General features: G+C 36.2%; 1 protein-coding gene across 1 annotated transcript; it reads right to left on the bottom strand.

Annotated features, from left to right (window-relative positions):
* Positions 1–20,967: 20,967 nt before the first annotated feature.
* LOC114074230 lies at positions 20,968–21,330 on the bottom strand. The gene has a single exon (XM_027912108.1). The coding sequence runs from the start codon at positions 21,328–21,330 to the stop codon at positions 20,968–20,970; it is 363 nt and encodes a 120-aa protein (XP_027767909.1).
* Between the last annotated feature and the right edge of the window lie 310 nt (positions 21,331–21,640).

Below are 21,640 nucleotides of genomic sequence, written 5' to 3'. Positions count from 1 at the left end.
CTTAGGCTTTTGTTATAAGTTCAGGTGCACATGTCCAAGGAGGGATTTGGGACAAAACATTAGATGCTGGGAAAGTGAGTTGGTAAAAAGAATTTGTCTATAACATGCTCAACATATTTGGATCATTAATAGACAATTCTTTAATTTGGTTATCTTCCTTTAGTATAGAAATGGGTTATTTAGAACAAAGGCCTATGATCACTTCCTAGCTTCTAACACAGATTCCCTTCGAAGGACTAACCAGGCAAGTTCTAGTTAGATACCAATTGTTGAACCCTCAAATATCGTCACACTCTCTTGGAACCTCATTAAACTATAAGATTACCATCTTTCCCAGTTTAGGTGTTAGTTTAAGGTCATGCAGTAGGTGCCTATCCATGTCACGCTTCGAGCCAACAAATTCAATTTGTTTTCACCAATACATGCAAGCACTATCTAGGAAGGGGTATCATTTTCTCTTCCATCATTCTTCATTTTTTCTTGTTTTTCTATTTTGTACAAATTATGACATGCCAGTTCAACAGAAAAGTAAACAGTCTCTTTGGAAGAAAAAACACAGGTTATAAAACCCAGTATATGATTGCAAGTTTGTTTTCTCAAACTTCATCCTACCACTAACTTTATTTACCGCACCCCAACAAAAAAACTTGTTATTGTCCCCAATGTAATAAAATAAAAAGGATAGGGTAGTAGGTGAAGCAAACCTATGGCGTAAAGCGCCGAATAACTATAAACATATGTGCGGGTCTGGTTTCCGGGGACCCCCCAGATCAGCACATGGGTCACCCTTAGTGGTGCCCATATGAATATCAACACTATCAGTGGTGCTCCTCTCACCGGTCACTGATATAGAACAAGATGCGTGAACAACCATCTTTTGTGCCCTAATCTGGCGGGCATTCTCATCTATTAAAGATTCCCTCCTACCCAACTCTAACTCTGTCCGCTCTCTATTTTTCGCACGCGCCTCATCACCGTCCTCAGTAGTGTGGCTGTAGCATTGCCTTTTTGCATGACCACATGGCTCAGGATGAGGATCAACATGGATTTTAAAAAAAGGCGTCGAGCAATGTGTCCTCTGCAAGCTTTATGGGTGAACTCTCCGGCTAAGTCCCACTCATCTTAATAATGGTGTCCATATCCGCTGGCAAACTAGCCACTGCAGCCTAAATAGTAGTGAGGTCTATGGTATGGAATGGTTGGGCTAGCACTCACAACTTGAAGGTGTCTAGGCGCTGTTGAATCGTTGGAATTTTCAGCTCGGTCTATTGGGCCACCCTCTTCTCTATTTGGCCCTTAGCCTCAGCTATCGATTTCTCCATCCAGGGATATATGCGGTGAAGCATGTGTCCATCTGGGACTTAAATATTTTGACATGTGCTAGAGGGACCAGTGTGTCAGAAGGGCGTGTGGACCGGGATAAGTAGGGATCCCTATTGGCGGCATGGGTAGAATCAGCCAGGGTGGTGTCAACAGGGTCATTTCCTTTGACTAACTTCATAATGTCTTCGAAGTTATCGCTCATTGGAGGTATCTTAATCTGGGGCCCTCTCCGTGGTGCCGCTGTGGTGGCCTCATCCTTAATGATAACTATATCAACAGTCCCTATCGGACTACGGAGTGTGACACAGTGCCAAATTAGCACTCCAGCTCCCCTACACATTTGAAAAATAAGACAAGCAAAGGGGTAAGTGGTAGTGGTCATGAAAGCCTCTCATGGATCACATTGATGAGACCCCTAGCATAGTCTATCTCCAACCCCGCTACCATAACTACTACCAATACCGCTCTATATCACTTAAGGACGTTATTAGCATTTGTGGGTGATATGAGGTGTAGGACAAGCAACTAGAAGAACTTGGATACAAAGGTGAGGTTCGCCTTCTTTATTAACACTTGTTATCTAACACCCAGTCAACCCTGTCACCATCGATTGACAAATACTGTGCAAGCCATTTCTTTACCGACTCTTACTGCTCAGTGGTCCCCTGAAATGGTCAACTCCTGTCATCTCCCACCTGAAGTTGAATTCCAGAGTGGTCGGCATCCATTGTGTGCCAATAGTAGGGTCGTAGAGGAACCGACTGATGGTGGTCTAGAAGATATCAACGCGACAGACATGGACTAGAACATAGGTGACTGGGTTCTGTTTGGAAGGTATCACACGCCTATTGATAGAGCCTATGAGAATAGCCACATAAGAAGAGTAGAAATCCTTGAGTATCTCCTCAATGTAGGATCTCAATCTCCGATCCGTCCGCTGAAACTTGTTCTGGTTGAACAATCTAAGCACCTCAGGGACCGTGTGAAAATTCCTCTTGAGGATGCGGTGCTCAGCCGTAGCTAGTGGGATCATTACCTTCTTTTCATTTTGCATTTTGGCATCCTAGTATACATGGTATATTCATTGATGCACCATCTGTTAGGTTCCTCAGCAATAGGTTCAGGGTAATCTGCTCGGGGTACAAGGGCAAATTCCGAACTGGTAGCCTCATGAGACGAGGCTTGGTGGTCATGGAGCTCCGACCTAGTGGCTCCCTAAGAGAAGGATCCAGAGGCAATGGTCGTCTTTCACCCAGATTATTAGGCCGACCATGATGCAGAAACAAATTTGGACCCTGATGCTCCTTCAAAATTAGAGGCAGCCCCAGAAGGTGAGCCGGTCAGTGTGCGCTCCTCATCAGACTAGGAGGGGCAGTGACTATGCCAAAAATCACATTCCATAGGGGTACCCCTAGTTACTCGTGCATTTGCACTTGAGGTTGTGGCACCTAAAGAGATGTATGATGGGTCTTGCTCGTTTTAGAAGTCGACAATCATCTGAAGAGACGAGGTCACAAACTTGGATTTACCCCTTAAGTAGACGATATCCTTATTTGTATCCATTTGTACCTATAGAGAAGATGTTGGTTTCAATTCCGTATTACTACACTCACGAAAAACACCGGGCGGAGACAGGTTGAAAAATAAACAACATAGTTCTGTTATGTAGATTCAGATCGACGGGCACCATCGACTGGCACAATCAACGGTCCATCAAGCAAACAATGGTCCGCTGATAGGGTTTGTAGTTTGACATATAGAACTTTTTAATTAAGAAAAAGTCAAACTTCTCTTATAGAAACGACGGACGTGCAGAACGGTTCGTTAATCACTCGATGAACCGTAGTCCACTTCCATTGTCTGACACTAAGATTATTTTTAGAAGTTAGTGAAAACAGGTTCTCTACTGGAAACGATGGACATGCAGAATCATTCGTCGATCAATCGATGGACTGTACTCAACTTCTGTCATTTAAACTTAAACCATTTTAAGTTGGAGCAGTCGACGGGGTCTCATACTGTTTGCCTGAGATAGATTTCAGGCTTTCCTTTCAATGCCTAATTTTAGATAAATTTTGACACAGTCAAGTTTAGATATGTAATTTTAACACTCAAAAGATGAATTCGTCATTCCTAGAGTTTCATTTTCAAACAATTTGCGTTCTAATTCATCCACACTAAGAAACCCTAAGTCTGAATTGCTTAAACTAAAGAGATATCCATATTTTAGAGACTAAAAGGCGACACAAGCACACTCTATCATTCCGAGGGATGTACTACACAAGTTTTAGCATCCCGTTTCAGTTAATTTAGTCCCACAGTCAAGACGCACATCTGGATTTCTATGAACAACTATGAATGAGAATTAAAATTTAAAGGAAATTGAAATACCTTAAGTTTCGAAGTGGTGTGGTTGTAAGATGAACTTTCAAGCAGTAGCATAGGTGCCCAAAATCAATCACCGGCTGAAGAACAATTGAAAGAAAGGAGAATTGGGGGAATTTGAAGGATTTTGATTTGTAGTGAAATGGGATATGGGAGGTTGAGTTTTTGTGATAAAAGAAAGAAATAATGGAAGAAAACTGTTTTGAAAGGGAATTTAAAAGAATTTGAAGGAGGTAATGAATGTGAACCGTTATGTCCTTTAATATTATCGGCAGGGTCGGGACGGGTCGCTGGCAGTTTGGATTGACGAATCCCCATCAATGGTCCGCAGGTAAGTTGACGGGCTGTCGACTAGAAATATCAATTACTTCTCAACTTAGAAACCGTCACGATTGGGGAGTACCCCGCTGTCGTAACCGACATCGTCTTCCTAGAAGAGGACTCAAACAAGACCTTAGCATTCCTCATAACATATCATTGGTTAAAAATCAGCTAAAATTTAAAGATTTTGGATACTGAATGGAGTATTAGATTTTCTATTAGCAACATAGTAAACATACATACGATAGTCTAAAAACTGTCTATTAAAAAAACCATCTAAAGAGTACGAATCTTCACTTGAATACAATGTCAATGTGCCATTTAGGCCTCACTAAAATAAAATTAAATAATAAACGGAATAAAAGAGTATGTCTTAAACTACTACAGTATTCATAGCTAGAATAATGAAAAGATAACATCCCCTAGCATGAGGACCTACCAACACTTGGAGAAAGAGTTCCAAGCTTCTTCAATCGACCTTCTTAATCTTCAATGCTCGAACCCTACATTAGTAGTTATATAAAATATAGGGTTAGTATGTCACATGTACAAAGTATGTGTATATGCACATAAACATTTATGGACATGCATGAACAAGGACAATTTCTTTAGAAAGTATGCTAAGTCATTTGAAAGCCTTCAATGCACATACAAGAGAGAATATACACAATAAGGATTACCACAACATAAAGTGTGATCATAATCAATGACATATCATCATAAGTAATATTAATATTATCATGTTCAATAGTTCATATCAACATAACATGCAAAACACTTACAAGTAATCTCATCCCTAGCTTACAAGTGCAATGATTATGTGAATCCTTATAAACCAACATAATAAAGTAAACAATATAGGAAACCCTAAGTAATGATTTTGTCACACCCGGGTCCTAGACACTACATGAGACCGGCGTCGTTAACCTCTCAGAGGTCGCATCCAAGCCTCTTCTTAGCTTTCATCAAAATCATACAGTTAAATTTGAAAAATATTTTAAATTTCTTAAACTTATTGAAGTGTACTTAAACTTCATATAATTTCTGCATAAGAGTGATATACTAACAGCTTAAACTAAACAACCATCTATTAACAGAATGAACAACTAAAATAAATAATTCATATTATTAATAATAGTTGCAAATGTTTGAAAGGAAACGCTAGGGACAACATCCACTAGCTATGTCTAATGTACTAAAGCTATAGTATAAAGCGTAGGCATCCTCGAACTCAAGAGGACCTACCAAAGTATGGAGGTACTAGTCCAAACTACTTCGAATGATCTTCAATCTTCTTCAAGGGCCTGCACCTACAAAGATAGTGATTGTATACGGGTTAGTACACACTTGTACTAGGTATGGGTTTATGCACATAAACACATAAAGATTATACATGATCAAGGAAAGCTCTTCCTACAGCAACATGCCATTTTTTGAAAGTGAAGTCACTTTACATTCCTAATTCGTTATTCATGAATCATGGTAGCAATGTGACATATTTTCATGCATTTAAAGCACGCAACTAGTTTTCTATATGAACCTAAGACCTTGGAACAAATCAACATAATATTAGAACATCTAGAGCAAAAATAAATATTTATTATTCCCCTTGAGCCGAGAGCTCCCCTTCCCATACTTAGTTTATTTTTCAGTCTTTTCTTCTTTTTGTTGTGTATTTCAATGATCTCCTTTGATCCTATGTTTTACTCACGAGTGAAATGATTCATTGTAGTCCCCATTCCTACAATGAATCAAATAAGTAATCCAAAAGACTAAGGAAATGATTTGACTATCCTACTTACAAGTTATTCTTTCCATTCTTGTTAAATTGGGCATGAAGTATTGATAAGCCAATATTTATTGTCTATGCCTATTATTTGATCATTTGCATAATATAAAGATGTTGGGACATATATTTATTGGCTATGACCATTATTTGATCATTTGGATAATATAAAGATTATGTTTTGCTCCATTTATTGTCATAAGCCAATAACTGTGAAACTTCATTCTTATCAAACACTAATAATTTGATGTACTTATGCTTTTTCTTACTTAGTTCACTTTGAACTTACATATCTTCTTATTTTATCTCATATTCTCTTTTATAATACTTTTCTTCTTTCTTTCATACTTTCTTAAATAAATCTTTAGCATTAAACTGACTTAGATCATGTGAGCTAACATGGAATCCAGTGTCTTCACCACACTAAAAAGAGGTGGTTCACCGGCTAAATTTAACATAGATCATGTGAGCTAACATGAAACCCAGTGTGTTCCCCACACTGAAAAGAGGTGGTTCACTGGATAAAGTGAAACCGAATATGGAGTCATTTAACCGACATATATCATGTTATCTAACATGATATCCAGTGTCTTCTCCACACTGAAAAGAGGTGGTTCACCGGCCAAAGTGAAACCGAATACTACCTAGATTTCTTAGGTGGGTGCACTAGCTAGTAACCTATGCTACCAAATACTTCAATGACTAGGATATTTTGGAGACCCTTATCCACCTTGGTGTTAGTCTCATCTTATGAGGCTTAAATGTTCTTGCACAATCTTATAGGTAGTCTATCGGTGCTGAACTCAATTTATCATACTTTACAACTTTTCGACTTGACTCATAGATTATGGGAGCTTGCTTCTAATATGAGTTATGGTTAGCTCAATGGATGACTTGTCATCCCTTTCAATAATTGATTAATGTGAACTCAAATCATACATTATCATTTTCGTGTTAATGAGACTTTTCTCACGATTTCTAACACACTTTAGCTTAATTGATTACTGGTCACCCCTTTCTATACTTGATAAATGTGAACTTAAATCTTTAACATAACTTTTTAGGTGCAAGTGAGACTTGTCTTACATCCTTTAACACCCCATTCTATGTCAATTTCATAACTCATAAGCTTTTAGTTATTTTATTGCTCACCTTATTTTGTTCAATGTAATTGGTAATCTTATAACATTCTTTATGAATGTTAAAATGACTTATTCAATGTACTACTATATTCACAAGTTCATTTAGATAGGGTATATTGGGACTTGTCCACAGTCATTGGCATGCCCTTGGTTATGAGTTCATTGAGTTATCTTGTCAAGTTAATTTTTAACATGTATTTGGCTTACAAGAAACATCATAATTTACATTGGACATATAATATTAGTATTACTTGGTCATTGGCCAAGTGTATATCATATTTTGGAAATAATATTACTAGCAAATTTATTGGCATAAACCAAACTTTCACTAAACACTGGTAATGAGAATATCATTAGTCAATTCAATTAACTTCATGTATATACTATAGTAGTCTCATCATTTCAAGCATGCCAATTTTTAACAATTTCATCTTCTCAAACACAATTGGGCATTAAAACATTTCTTAACTCATGTAAATAATACTCTAATCATGTAAATCTAACCTATAGGTCTCATTCTACATTACCAAATCATAGAAACCTACACATGATGATCATTTAGCACCACACACCAACAACATGCACAAAATTTACATATACATACTACTAGAATGGGAAATAGGGAGAACTAGGAAAATGATCATTCGAAAATCTCATTAGGAACAACCATAGTTTTAGTTTTCTTGAATTCAAAACGTTTGAAAATCCTCATGGGTAAAGGAATCCAAGAGACAAAACCCATACCTTACGATAGAATTGAATCTACGAAGATCACCCTGTACTTTGCACGAAAAATCATGAAGAATAGCCTTTAAATCGCCTAAGGAGAACTGATCTGTTTTTCAGTCATTTGTTCACTATTTCTTTTGTGCAATTGTGAGGTTTTCTAACCTACTTGCACGTGAGTTTAAGTCTTAGGAAATGAATAATGACTAATTCAATTTAGGCTACATAAGTTAATTAAATAAATCAATTATCTAATTACCAAAACACCTCTCCTAAATTGACTAAAACTAGGATAGCATTTGACTTAGCCAAATTCTGAAATTTTTCTAAGGGTCTCGGCTTTGACTAGGAATTTAAATTAATTAATTAAGTTGCTAATTAAATTAATTAAGTTACCTAGAGTAATTATTAGAGTACCCCTAATTCACTAGGACCATAACCAAACCCCTTTGGACCATCCTAGGTTAGGTACTAGGATGTTTCTTTAGTTAGTTACTAGGCTAGTGTCATCTGGTTGGGTCTTAGGATTTTTGGCACACTAGTTAGTTTATTTTAGTTATTCCTAGGTTATTTAGATTGTTAGGTATTTTAGTTAGAGCCTAAAGTTTGTCAGGAATCTAGGCCCCATGAGGCTTTAACCGTTCGCGCACCAGCCCCCTAACCACCAAAAGTGACTTCGGTTGGGCTTGTTTACTTATCTCTTGGCCGGTTAGCACATGTGCTTGCACATCTTCTTCCATATGTGTTGCACATGTGCATGCACATGTGTTGCTGCAAATTTCTTGTCCAAGGACCCTCACTATGTACTTGGGCACCGCTTAATCTATATTATCATTTTGAATGATCATGTTCCATGGTACCTAGGCTTGACACTTGGATGCCTCGTACCTAATGTGATAAGAATTCAATAATTTTAGTTTAGGATTTTCAATGCAGGTGCAATTCCTACATAAATTTGGATTGGGGCATTTGAACCAAAGTACATTTTAAGTTGCTTGTTGATACATATAAATTGACTAACAGCCTTATGCCAATATTCCCTAACATTTCCAATATTATTGAATATTAGGCATTGGGATTACTATGTACCCCAATATGTTTTTTTAAAACCTAATAGACTCTTCACTAGACAAGTACATTTTCTGGAATGTTACAGGTTTGCTTCATACAACTTAAAGTAGTCATCATCACATATAGAAATATAGAGGAACAACATGTTCATCAACATAGCCAACATCATATAAGAGCAACATCATATATCGTAAGCATTATACATTTCATATAATTTTCTTACATGAGAACAATTTCCTAGGAAATCCCTTAGAGACAACTTGTGCAATGTCTAGGTAGAGTCCCACACCCTTCTCTATACTAAGTAGGCTCTTTACTTCACCCTAGTCAATGTCCTTTTACTTTTTTTTCATTTTACTTTAGCGAACAATCGCCTTGACAGACATTAGACCATGTGATCTAAACATGGAATCCAGTGTCGCGAAACCCCACAACTAAAGAAGGTGGTCTACTTGCTAAGGTAGAACCAAAACACGAACATAGCAATGTAGGTGGATCCACTAACTAGTATCGTTATGGAGGCAACATAGTTCAAGAGCTAAGAGATAGATTAGGGACCCATAGTTCCACATTACATTGTACCCTCTATCTCATGATATTGTGAACCTATCTTCTAACTAGGGAAAGGACACCTCTCATATCTAGTTCACTTGGTGCTAAGCTAAAGCCTCTTTTTGAATAACCTTTATCATACACCATAGGAGAATAACTCCTTATATAAACATAATCATACGCTCTTTAGGTTTAGACGAGAATTTTCTTTCATCACAACCCTTAATTTGTGAGATTAACATATCATAATCATAAAGTCTAAGGCATACAAGAGGACATCAACAACTTGCATTATCGTATGCTTACCATGATTCCACATTTAACATACTCATAGCCCGACATATGTGAACAACAATATCATACATAATTCAATTGTGTAACAACATCATTTATAGGCCAATATCAACATAATAGAATCACGACTTTAGAAGATTATCTATTTCTTCCAAGAATATTTATCAAGAACTTACACTCTATTCACAACAATCATCTAATAATGTAGTGAAATACACTATAATATAATCAATCCCAACTACTCTAGTCATATGCAAAGTCTATTCATAGTTAGGGATAAGGGAAAGGTTTATTTAGGAGTTCATTCATGCTATAGTCCCAATCGCAACATTTACATTACATTAAGTGATAGATATAACATAATAAAGTCAATTATTTAGGCAGTGAACATGCTTCACACAAAATTACATATCAATTACCAACAAATACATACTTAATTAGACATAGAAAATTGTTGTTTTGCATCATTAATCATAAATCTCGATTTAGGAAGAAAACCAGTTCGTAGAGTAAAAACCGTAGGAATTGAATTTCTGGAAGTCATCTTTAAAAGGACCTCTTGGGTAAAGGAATCCCAAGAGTAAACAACCCATACCTTATTGATTAATTAATCCACAAATTTAGAATGAAAACCTTGGAGACTACCATAACACCTCCAAAAAATGACTTAGCTCAAGCTAGACCCTAAAATGGTTGTGGTGATATCCTAAGATCCTAAATGATCCATAATGTTGTATATAGGATGTGTCTAAGAGTTTAGATGCTTTGGAAGTCAAACGTCAAGGGACGATCAAGACGTTGACTAAGTCACCTATGTCCCTCATATGTAGTTTTACGAGTTTAAGTGTGATTCATAAGGTTATAAGGTCATTATTTGAGTTTTTAAGGTGTTTATAGGAAGTGTGTCAAGTTTGGAGGTCAAAGGTCCATAATGTTTGACAGGTTTTTCTTGAAATGACCTAGTGTGTCTATGTATATTTCATCGAGTTTTACGTGTTTGTTTTGGATGAAATTGACGTTGTAGGTCCTACTCTTGAATAGGAATATATTTGGGTTGGAAACATTCGGGTAAGACTCCAAATAGGACCTACAAGGGGCCCTAGAAGGAGAACCCCAACTTGGAGCTCAACACTACAAGGCAGTGGCAATCGACTCACCCAAATGATGGCTAGTAACCCTGGCAACGACCCATCGATCGGTGGATTTGATGGATCCATGTGGACTCAAGTTTAAAGAGTTTCAGGAGCAACCAACGAGACCCCATCGACGGGGCGTGGGTGAGACCACGTACCGTTGATCCTGGGGGTCGATGGTGCTGAAAACTGGAAGTTTTTCTTTTAAGACATGGGGGTTTTGGGAAATTCATCCCAAGTATTATCAAATAGGAGAACATTTATTTTGGCCGTTTAAGGGTATTTTACGAGTATATAGTCCTTAAACTCTCATTTAAACCCTAGCACCTAAATCAAAACTCATTCCCTCCCAAAGTTTCTTCCAAAACATCCATGACAGTTCAAGGTGAAGATGGAGATTCAAGATGGATCTTCAATAGAGTTTCTTCTTCAATTATAATTGGATTCTTCTAATAAGGTGTGAGAGTTCTTCATCAAAGTCTTCCTATCACCTTAGAGCCAATTTCAAAGATGATTTTCAAAGATTTCAAAAAGATGAAAAAGTCAAATTTCTTCTAAAAGTTTTGGGTTGTTGCATGAAAGGTTTTCAAACAATAAGATATGATATTATTGATGTATTATTGATGTTCTCCAACGAAATTCTCCATGAACCCTTAACCTTCACAAATCTCTCTATTGAATATTAAACTTATTGAATTGATATTGACTTAAGGGTTATGAATTCTAGTGTAGTTTTCTATTGGCCATTGACTAATGTAATGATTGTATTGAATTAATATCTAGGTTGTATTAGATTGATAAAGATATAATTAATTTACCTATATATATGGAGTATTATAGTTTATGTAGTGAATTTATGTTCATGGCCATGGGTAAGGGACTTATGATATCGAATTGGATGATTTTGCTTTTGATTGAAGTGGTAAGATGGAATGGGTGGTATGCTTCCCTAACTCTTTTAATATTATGTATAGTTTTTTATAATAATTTTGATTTGTATGGTTCACTTATGGTGGCGGTGCTATGTGAATTGATGTGGCCTTGTCGGCATTACTTAATGCAATCTGATGATCATGGTCTTGTCAGCACTACTTGAAGTATTATGATGATTTGTGTAGTTGATTTATGTGATGTATGAGAACATCTATCTATATGTGAGGTAATGTGAAAGTATGTGTTCTTTTTATGTATGTTAGGAGATCATGTAGACTATGACTATGTGTTTATATGTGTAGTCTTAGGGTGGATGCATAGTTGTTCCTACATGACTATATAACTCTATGATTGTTATATTGATGATGATATGGTAGTGTATAGGATGAAATAAAGATGATAATGGCTATTCCTAAGTGACTTAAAGAATGACATGTAATTATGTGTTAAAGTGAAGTATTTTGTGTCTTGTCTTGGTTGATTCGTGTCCCTTACTTCATGCATGTATGAATGTGAATATGAGATGCCTTGACCTAGGATGCTAAAGCAAATTAGTCTTGTATGTATGAATGACATAAGACCTTGAATGATGTTAAGAGAGTCCTTAGGTGAAACCTTGAACCTAGTGGTGAGGTTATGAATGTTGAATTCGAAAGTCGTAATGGTATCCTTCAACTAAAGGAATGATAGACTTAAGGTTGATTGGCTGGAACGACATCATATCAAACTTTAGGAAAGTCATGATGAGGTTCTTGTCGCCATTGTAAGGTAGCCCTAGAGGGCCTCTTTTGTATGGTAAATGGTATTGGGTTATGAACTTGATATGGAACCCATTTATTCGAACCTTTAATAAAAATTACTCTATGAAAACAAAGGCTAGCAACGAGTGAGTATTTTAAGGGAAGTAGTTAAAGTTAAGCATGAGACCGTAATACAAAGTACGCCCTTCATATTCCTTAATCATGTCCCTACGTGGGATGTGTCCAATATCTACCATTGGCAGGTAGAACATTTATATCAGAGTAGGTTAGAATTCTGGATTCCATGCTTTGCTACAATTGTCTATGTAAGGTATTTCCTATTCTCATCATATGGGATACCTAATGCCATTAGAGAAGTTCTATGAAGTTTACGTGGTGTAATGGGACGCTATGAACATATTGGACAATAGGCTTTAAAGGTGTTTGTTAGAGTCCCTAGGACTTGTCCAAGACCATTATTTGAATGTCTTTATGTGATGAACATCTCATAAATAAACTAATAAATGTAATACATTAAGTTAAGAAAGTATGATAAATGAAGAAGTACTTATCTAGAGTAGTTAAGAGTTGTCTAGTTAAGGTATGAAGGAGGTATAGATATGGTCACTTTGCATCTTACCTAGATAAGTCTTATGAATGACTCTAGTTAAGGAAGTTTTTTGAATTATGTAGACATGATCCAAACATAGGTATTCTTAAGGATTACTTAGGTAATATTGAAGAGGTCAATCATGGACTTTATCTTCTTGATTTACTTAAGTAAGTCTTTAGATAATCTTTTTAGATGAGAATGTCATGTTATATGTATGCTAATTTATTAAGTGCGAATGATTCTATCTTAGGTACTCTATAGGATATCTTAACCGTGTGTAAGGGATTATATGGGCGGTCGCGTCACAAGTCACTCAAGTAAACCTTAGAATCACCTTTGGTAGGAGGATCTCATGTTCATGTGATTATGTGTTTAGTGTGTATCTCATAATAGGTGGTCTTAAGGATCATTTAGGTTTGTCTAGAGAGGTTTTATGGGTGGTGTCTCTTTGTGTTACTAAAGTGAGTCTTAGGATAGCCTTTATTGAGGAAATTGCATTCTAGAGAGTATCCAAGGTGAAGTTGATAGACTTCACTGTAACACTGAATATAGTTAACTGTAATATGACATGAATTTCTGTAATGTTGCTAGAAATGTTTTAAATTGATTAAGTGATTTATTATGTGTTTATAAGATGTTAAATGTTGTTCTTATGCTTTTAATATGATGATTTAAATCAATTCATGAAAATCATGTAATATACTAAATGTCCCTTTTTCATGGTTTTTGCATGGCTTCCATGCTTGGTGCATCTAGTGTGTCAACCCCTTTTTTTCCCTTTTTGACTAAAGTGTAGGGAATTGGAAGTCTTGATATGTCATGGAGGATTGATATGTGTCTAAGGACATAAGATGAAGAATTGGTGAGTCCTCATCGATTCAAGGACAATATCCACATGTTCCTTTACGTCATAGTCTTTATTTAATGTATTGTATGGGCTTAGACCCAAGAGTTGTGTACTTAAAGTTTCGATGGTTCAATTAGATGTTGTAAAGGTTTAATGTTTTAGATTAAAGTCTTCTTCTTGTGTACTTATTAAGGAAAGAGTTCTTCGTGTGTGAAGAAAGTATTAAATTCTTACTCATTTTTAGAATTTTTATTATGCAATGAAAGACACGAATGGCTTAGATGATACTTCTTGAAGTCACATTTGCAGTGTGACGACACAAGGATGCTCTAACTTCTCGGGTTTACTTGTGGGTCGTGACAAACATGGTATCAGAGCATCATCTTTAGGGAGTGTCTTAGTTTTCTCATGACCACATCTAGTAGAGCTTGTTTATAATGTAAACCACACCACATTATGAATAGGATGCTGTTAGTTGTTAGTAAAAGTTTCATTTATTCATTCATCTTATTGTGCCTAAGAGTCTTGTATATGGTGTCTTTACCTTGTTTCCCTAATGTGTTGGCCCCTTAAGGGTGACATTATGAAGTTCGGTTTGAGGGAGAGAAAATATGAGATGTGACTTGTTGGTAAGGTGTGATAGATGGTGATTTTTACCTTAGGTTGGTTTAATTTACCTTTTGAAGTGCATTGTAGTTTGAAAAAGAATGGTAAGGTCTATGGTATAATAAATGTGAAGGAGTAATTTTTTTATATAGTTTGAAGTTCTCTAAGACCCAACAATAGAAAGGGAGGTGATGAGATTTGAAAGATTAAACGTGAGTTCTCCTAGTAATGGGGATGTAGTGGTTAGATGATGAGACCTTTGAGATTTTGTAGTTTTTCTGAGATAGAGTTTGATGAGAAAGCATTAATATGGTATATGGTGACTTGAGGAAGTTCGTTGTAGTAGATGCTATGTTGACCTTAGAATAGGTTTCTCCTATGTTGGGGAGTATGGTGAAGAGTATGGTTGTTGGGAGTGGGGTACCCTTAAATTTTGTTTATGTGTTTATTCAAGACTAATACAAAGATTTCTTAGTAACTTGATTATGTAGGAGTCTTTTGTGAAAGATGATTTCCAAACATTCTCCTTATGATATGCATGTTTTGCTAGAAGTTTTGCTGAATGAGAACATGAATTTTCATGCATGGTATTTCCCTTATGGTTCATGTGCATCTAGTATAGGTTTCTAATTGTTTCATGAAGATGAATACTGAGAATGTCTAAATGGTTATATGAGATTGATTTTTTGAGCACTTATAAGGAATTTCATAGGTGTTGCATTGTTAGATTGTGAAGCATGGTCACTGTAAGTATTGCCTACTTACTGTGGCATTTTTCATTTTTAAAAAAATTGACTAATTCATTCTTTGATCGAAAATTGTTGTAATGTTGTTAGAATTGAAGTTTATGAGAATGATAATGAATATCAAATGAATTTTTTCTAATTGGAATGAAGGACATGAGTCTTATGTCATAATGAATTGTAGAATTTATTCTAGATTCTTGTTGTGTTGTGATTCTATTAATTATGTGTGATTGATGTTTCCCCTTGATTTTGTGAGGTATAATGTGTTGTATGGTATTTTCATGAGCTTTTAAGTTGAGTCTCTACTCTTGGAAGTGTTCGGAGTGTGGCAGGTGTCATTCGAGGACGAATGTTGTCCAAGTGAGGGAGATTATAACACCTCCTAAAAAGGACTTACGTGAAGCTAGAGTCTAACATTTTTGTAATGATAGTGTAAGGTCTTGAATTGGTGTATAATGTTGTATAGAGTTAGTGTCTAATAGTTTAGGTGCTTTCGAAGTCATACGTCAAGGGACGACCAAGACGTTTGATGACTAACTTACCTATGTGCCTCATATGTGTTTTTATTTGTTTATATGCGATTCATGAGTATATAAGGTCATTTTATGAGTTATTATAGTGTTTATCGGCAGTGTGTCAAGTATCGTGACGTTTGGAGGTCAAACGTCTAAGAACGTCCATGATGTTCGAAGGTTTTGCCTTGAAATGACCCTGTGTCTCTATCCATGTTTTGTCAAGTTTTACGTGTTCGTCTTAGATGAAATTGATGTGGTAGGTCCTAAAATCGTATACAAACATATCTGGGTTGAAAATTTTTGGGTAAAACTACACGTAAGACCCACAAGGGGCCCTAAAAGAAAGACCCCAACTTGGAGCTCAACACTGCCAGGAATTGGCAATCGCTGATCCAAACGACGGCCAGTGGACAGGGAGACATCCCGTCGATGGGTGGTGTCGATGGAGACATGTGTACTGCTGGATGAGGAGTTGAAGGATCAACCAACAAGACTCCATCGACTGGGCGTGCGTAAGACCACAGAACGTCAATGCAGGGCGTCGATGGTGGTGAAAACTGGCAGCTTTTCTGTTAAGACATGGGTTTTTTGGGAAATTCACCCCAAGTCTTTCAAAATAGGAAGACGTTTATTTTGGGTGTTTATGGGAATTTTAAGAATATATAACTCCTAAAACTCTTATTTAAACTCTAGCACCTAAATCAAAAACCATTACCTACCAAAGTTTCTTCAAAAACATACATGAAAGCTCAAGGTGAAGATGGAGCTTGAAGATAGATTTTCAATGGATTTTCTTCTTCAATTATCATTTGATTCTTCTAATAAGGTATGGAAGTCCTTAATCTAAGGCTTCCTATCACCGTAGAGACAATTTCAAAGATGATTTTCAAAGATTTCAAAAAGACGAAAAAGTCCAATTTCTACTCTAAGTCTTGGGTTCTTGCATGAAAGGTTTTCAAATACTATGATATGATATTATTGTTGAAAATTTATGTTTTCCAATGAAAATCTCCATGAACCCTTGACCTTTATAAATATCTCAATTTGACTAAAATTTGGATTATGTGATCATGCTATGATATTGATGAAATCAAGTGTAGATTGTTATGGGCTTTTGATTCATGTATACAATATGATTGATTGGATTATAGTCTGTTTCAATTTGATCAACTAAGTATTATATATTCTTAGATATATTTAATATTATGCTGTTGAATTTATATTGACTTAAGGCTTACGAATTCTAGTGTAGTTTCCTATGGGCTATCTATTGATGTATTAATTGTATTTAATGGGTATCTAGGTTGTCTTAGATTGATTAATCTATATTGAATTGACCTAGATACATGGAGTATTATAAATTATGTATTTAATTGATGTTCATGGCCATGGGTAAGGGTCTTATGGTATCAAATTGGATGATTTAGCTGTGGATTGAAGTGGTAAGATGGAATGGGTGGTATGCTGCCCTAAATCATTTAGTATTATGTATAGTTTTGTATTATAATGTTTATTGGTATGTTCCACTTATAGTGGCGGTGCTATGTGAATTGATGTTGCCTTGTTGCCGTTACTTTATGCAATATGATGATCATGGCCTTGTTGGCGTTACTTTAGGCAATATGATGATCATGACCTTGTCGGCACTACTTGAAGTATTATGATGATTTGTGTAGTTGATTAATGTGAATTATAAGCATATCTATCTATAGGTAAAGTAATGTGAAAGTATGTGTTCTTTCTATGTATCTTAGGAGATCATGTAGACTATGGCTATGTGTTTATATGTGTAGTCTTAGAGTGGATGCATAGTTTTTCCTACTTGACTATATGAGTATATGATGGTTATATAGATGATAATATGGTTGTGTATAGGATGACATAAAGATGAAAATGGTTATTCCTTAGTGACTTAAAGAATTACATGTAATATGTGTTAAAGTGAAGTATGTCGTGTCTTGTCTTGGTTGACTTGTGTCCCTTACTTGATTCATGTATGAATGTGAATATGAGATGTCTTGACTTAGGATGCCAAATCCTCTTATTATTGTATGGATGAATGACATGAGACCTTGAATAATGTTAAGAGGGTCCTTTTATGTGAAACCTTAAACTAGTGGTAAAGTTATGAATGTTGAAGTTGTAATCCGTAATGATATTCTTCAAGTAAATGAAAGATAGACTTAAGGTTGATTGGCTTGAACGACATCATATCGAACCTTAGGAAAGTCATGATGATCTATTTGTTGCCATTGGAAGGTATCCCTAGAGGACCTCTTTGGTAGGGTAAATGTGATTGGGTTATCAACTTTATATGGAGCCCCTTTATATGATTCTTTAATAAAATTACTCTTATGAGAACAAAGGGTAGCACCGAGTGAGTATGGTAAGGAAGTAGTTCTACTCAAATGTTGAGACTTGAATACAAAGTACACCCTTCATATTTCTTAACCATGTCCTTACATGGGATGTGTCAAGGTTCTACCATTGGCAAGTAGAAAATACTTATCGGAGTAGGTTAGAACTCGGAATTCCATGCTTTCCTAACATGGTCTATATCGGGTATTGACTATTCTCATCATATGGGATACCTACTAGCATTAGAGAAATTCTATGAAGTTTACGTGGTGGTGTGGGATGCTATCAAGGCATTGGAAAATAGGCTTTGAAGGTGTTAGTTAGAGTCCCTAGGTCTCGTCCAAGACCACCATTTGAAAGTCCTTATGCGATGAATGTATCATATAGAAACTAATAAATGTAATTACTTAAGTTGATAAAGTATGATAAACGAAGAAGTACGTATCTAGAGTAGTTAAGGGTTGTCTAGCTAAGGTGTTAAGGGGGCATAGAAATGGTCACTTCGTATATTACCTAGATAAGTCTTAAGAATGAGTCTAGTTAAGGAAGTTGGTTGAATTATGTAGACATGATCCAAACATAGGTATTTCTAAGGGTTACATAGGTAATATTGAAGAGGTCAATCATGGACGTTATCTTCTTGATTTACTTAAGTATGTCTTTTGATAACCTCTTTAGGGGAGAATGTCATGTTATATGTATGCTAATGTATTAATTGAGAATGATTCTATCTTAGGTAGTCTATAGGATATCTTAAGTGTGTGTGTATGGGATTGTATGGGCGGTCGCTTCAGAACTCACTCAAGTGAACCTTATAATCACCTTTGGTAGGAGGATCTCATGTTCATGTGTTTATGTGCTTGGTGTATATGTCATTATAGGTGGTCTTAAGGATCATTTAGGTGCGCCTAGAGAGGTTGCATGGGTGGTCTCTCTTTGTCTTACATAAGTGAGTCTTAGGATAGCCTTTATTGAGGAAATTGCATGTTAGAGAGTATCCAAGGTAAAGTTGATAGACTTCACTTTAAGAGTGAAATGACTCGCTGTAACAGTGAATATAGTTCACTGTAATATGACTTGAATTTCTGTAATGTTGCCAAAGAAGTTCTAAACTGATTAAGTGATTTCTTATATGTTTCTAAGATGTTAAATGTTGTTCTTATCCCTTTAGTATGATGTTTTAATCAAAATTCATGAAAAAAAAGCATGTTATTGAGTAAAGGTCCCTTTTCATGGTTTTTGCATGGCTTCCATACTAAGTGAATATAATCTGCTAACCCCTTCTTTTCCCTTTTTTAGTAAAGTGTATGGAATTGGAAGTCTTGATGTTCCATGGAAGATGGATAGGTTTATAAGGGTGGAAGATGAAGTATTGGTGAGTCATCATCGATTCGAGGACAATATCCACGTTTTCCTTTACGTCTTAGACTTTATTTTAGGTCTTCTATGGGATTAGACCCATGTGTTGTGTACTCTTTGGTTTAGATGGTTCAAGGAGATGTTGTAAAGGTGTAATGTTTTAAATGAAAGTCTTCCCCTTGTGTATTGATTACGGAAAGAGTTCGTCGTGTATGAAGAAATTTCTAAATTCTTACTCATTTTAGAATGCTTATTATGCAATAAATGATGACGAGTGGCTTAGATGAAACTTCTTTAAGTCTCAATTGTCGTGTAACGACACAAGGATGCTCTAACTTCTAGGGTGTACTTGTGGGTCGTGATAACTTCGTCTTCTTCCTCAAGCTTCCTTGTTCTTCAATGGTTGTTCACAGAGAAAGACTTTTTGAGAGAGATGAGAGATATTTGTTAATTCTGATTTGGAGTGCGCGTAAATCGTTTTAAACTTCTCTAAAACCATAATGAACTCGTCCCCTAAAATACCCAAATTACCCCTCACATAATTGGATCTTTTTGAGAAGTTTACTTGACTTAAAAATGACGCGGACGAATCTGGGAAGCAGTTGCGCGTCGCGGGGACAATTTGACTTTTATTTTTGTGAATCATAGTTGAGGCAGTGGACCTCGTTGAGGCCCCGCATCGCAAGGCAATTTTTTTCTCTCGTTCTGTTGACTGAGCGACGCGATGTGGATGCCATATCTTGGCTGCTGCAAGCTGCTTTGGCAGCTTGCTCACCAAGGTTTGGGTCAACCTCAAGGACCCTTCGGGAAATACTTGGGTATATGTTACCAGATGTTTGGACCCTTTGTACTCTTACCTATTTAACGTATTTTTACTCGTTTTAGACTTTATTTGATAGTCCTAAACTTTACCGAACATAGGGACGTCTAGTAATTTTATTTAACTAGTTTCTGGACGTCAATGTCTTTCTTTATAGTTTTTGCTCTAACATTTTCTAATTGAGTTTAATAGATATATATACGCCTTGAAAAATCATTTTATACTATTTAATAGGTTAAGATCTTGTCTAAGTCATAGGACTTCCGGAGTGTTACATTATCCTCCCCTTAGGAATATGTGTCCCCGACAGAGACTAAAATCTTTTGGAGGGTAAGTACCTTTCAACACATACCACAAAATTACACATATCAACTCAAGTCATGATGCACAACATAAAAGAGTTCAAACTCTCATAACACATAATGAGGAACTACCTTCTAAACATCTACAGGAGCTCAAAAATACATTAAAGAGATACCATGATATCATCTTCCCAGGACACCAAAAAAACAAGCAAAATCTCAAGAAGACAACAAGTATACATATTTCATATATGAAAAATAAATTGAGTATGAAAGCATTTTCTTTAATTCAATTTGGTACCACTTCTTCCTAAACATGCACCAATTTAGAAAACAAGTAAATTTCAGATTTTTTTAAAAAAAATTATTTGCCTTATAAAGATGAATGTCTAACCTTAAGGAGTAAAAATATGAGGGTAGCTGGACTTCATGATGGATTTGGCCTCCCATGTTGCCCTATCAACAACATGGTTCCTCCATAAGACGTTTATGGAGGCAACCACTTTGGTCGTCAACTTCTTGACCTGGCGATCAAGGATCTCAACCAGAACCTCCTCGTAGGAGGGTTTCTCATCCACCCCTAAACCTTCAATAGGTAGAATATACATCGGGTCGCTTATGCATTTCCTGACCATAGAAACATGAAACATCGGATGAACCGTAGATAGTTCAGTCGGTAGTTTTAGCTCATAGGAAACTTTTCCAACTCGTTTCAAAACCTCATAAGGACCAACATACCGCGGAATTAACTTCCCCATTTTACCGAATCTCATCACCCCTTTCATAGGTGAAATCTTAAATAAATCTGATCACCTATTTCAAACTCAATATCTCTTCTCCTATTTTCGGCATAAGACTTTTGCAGACTATAGGTTGTCTTCGATCTATCCCGTATGAGATGACTTTCTGTATAGCCTCATAGTTAATATCGGGACCACGGAGTGAAGACTCACCAACCACAAACCATTCAACAGGAGACCTACATATTCTATAATAAAGAGCTTCAAGATGTGCCATGGAGATGTTCTAATTGTAAATATTGTTGTAGGAGAACTCAATCAATGGTAG

Source organism: Solanum pennellii, chromosome 10, assembly GCF_001406875.1.
Source record: "Solanum pennellii chromosome 10, SPENNV200".
NCBI lineage: Eukaryota > Viridiplantae > Streptophyta > Magnoliopsida > Solanales > Solanaceae > Solanum > Solanum pennellii.
The sequence above is the reverse complement of the archived record's forward strand: the minus strand, read 5'-3'. Positions and strand labels throughout refer to the sequence as shown.

Excerpts from the sequence above, each read along its gene's own strand:
- LOC114074230 (XM_027912108.1), bottom strand. The coding sequence starts at position 21,330 with ATGGGGAAGTTAATTCCGCGGTATGTTGGTCCTTATGAGGTTTTGAAA.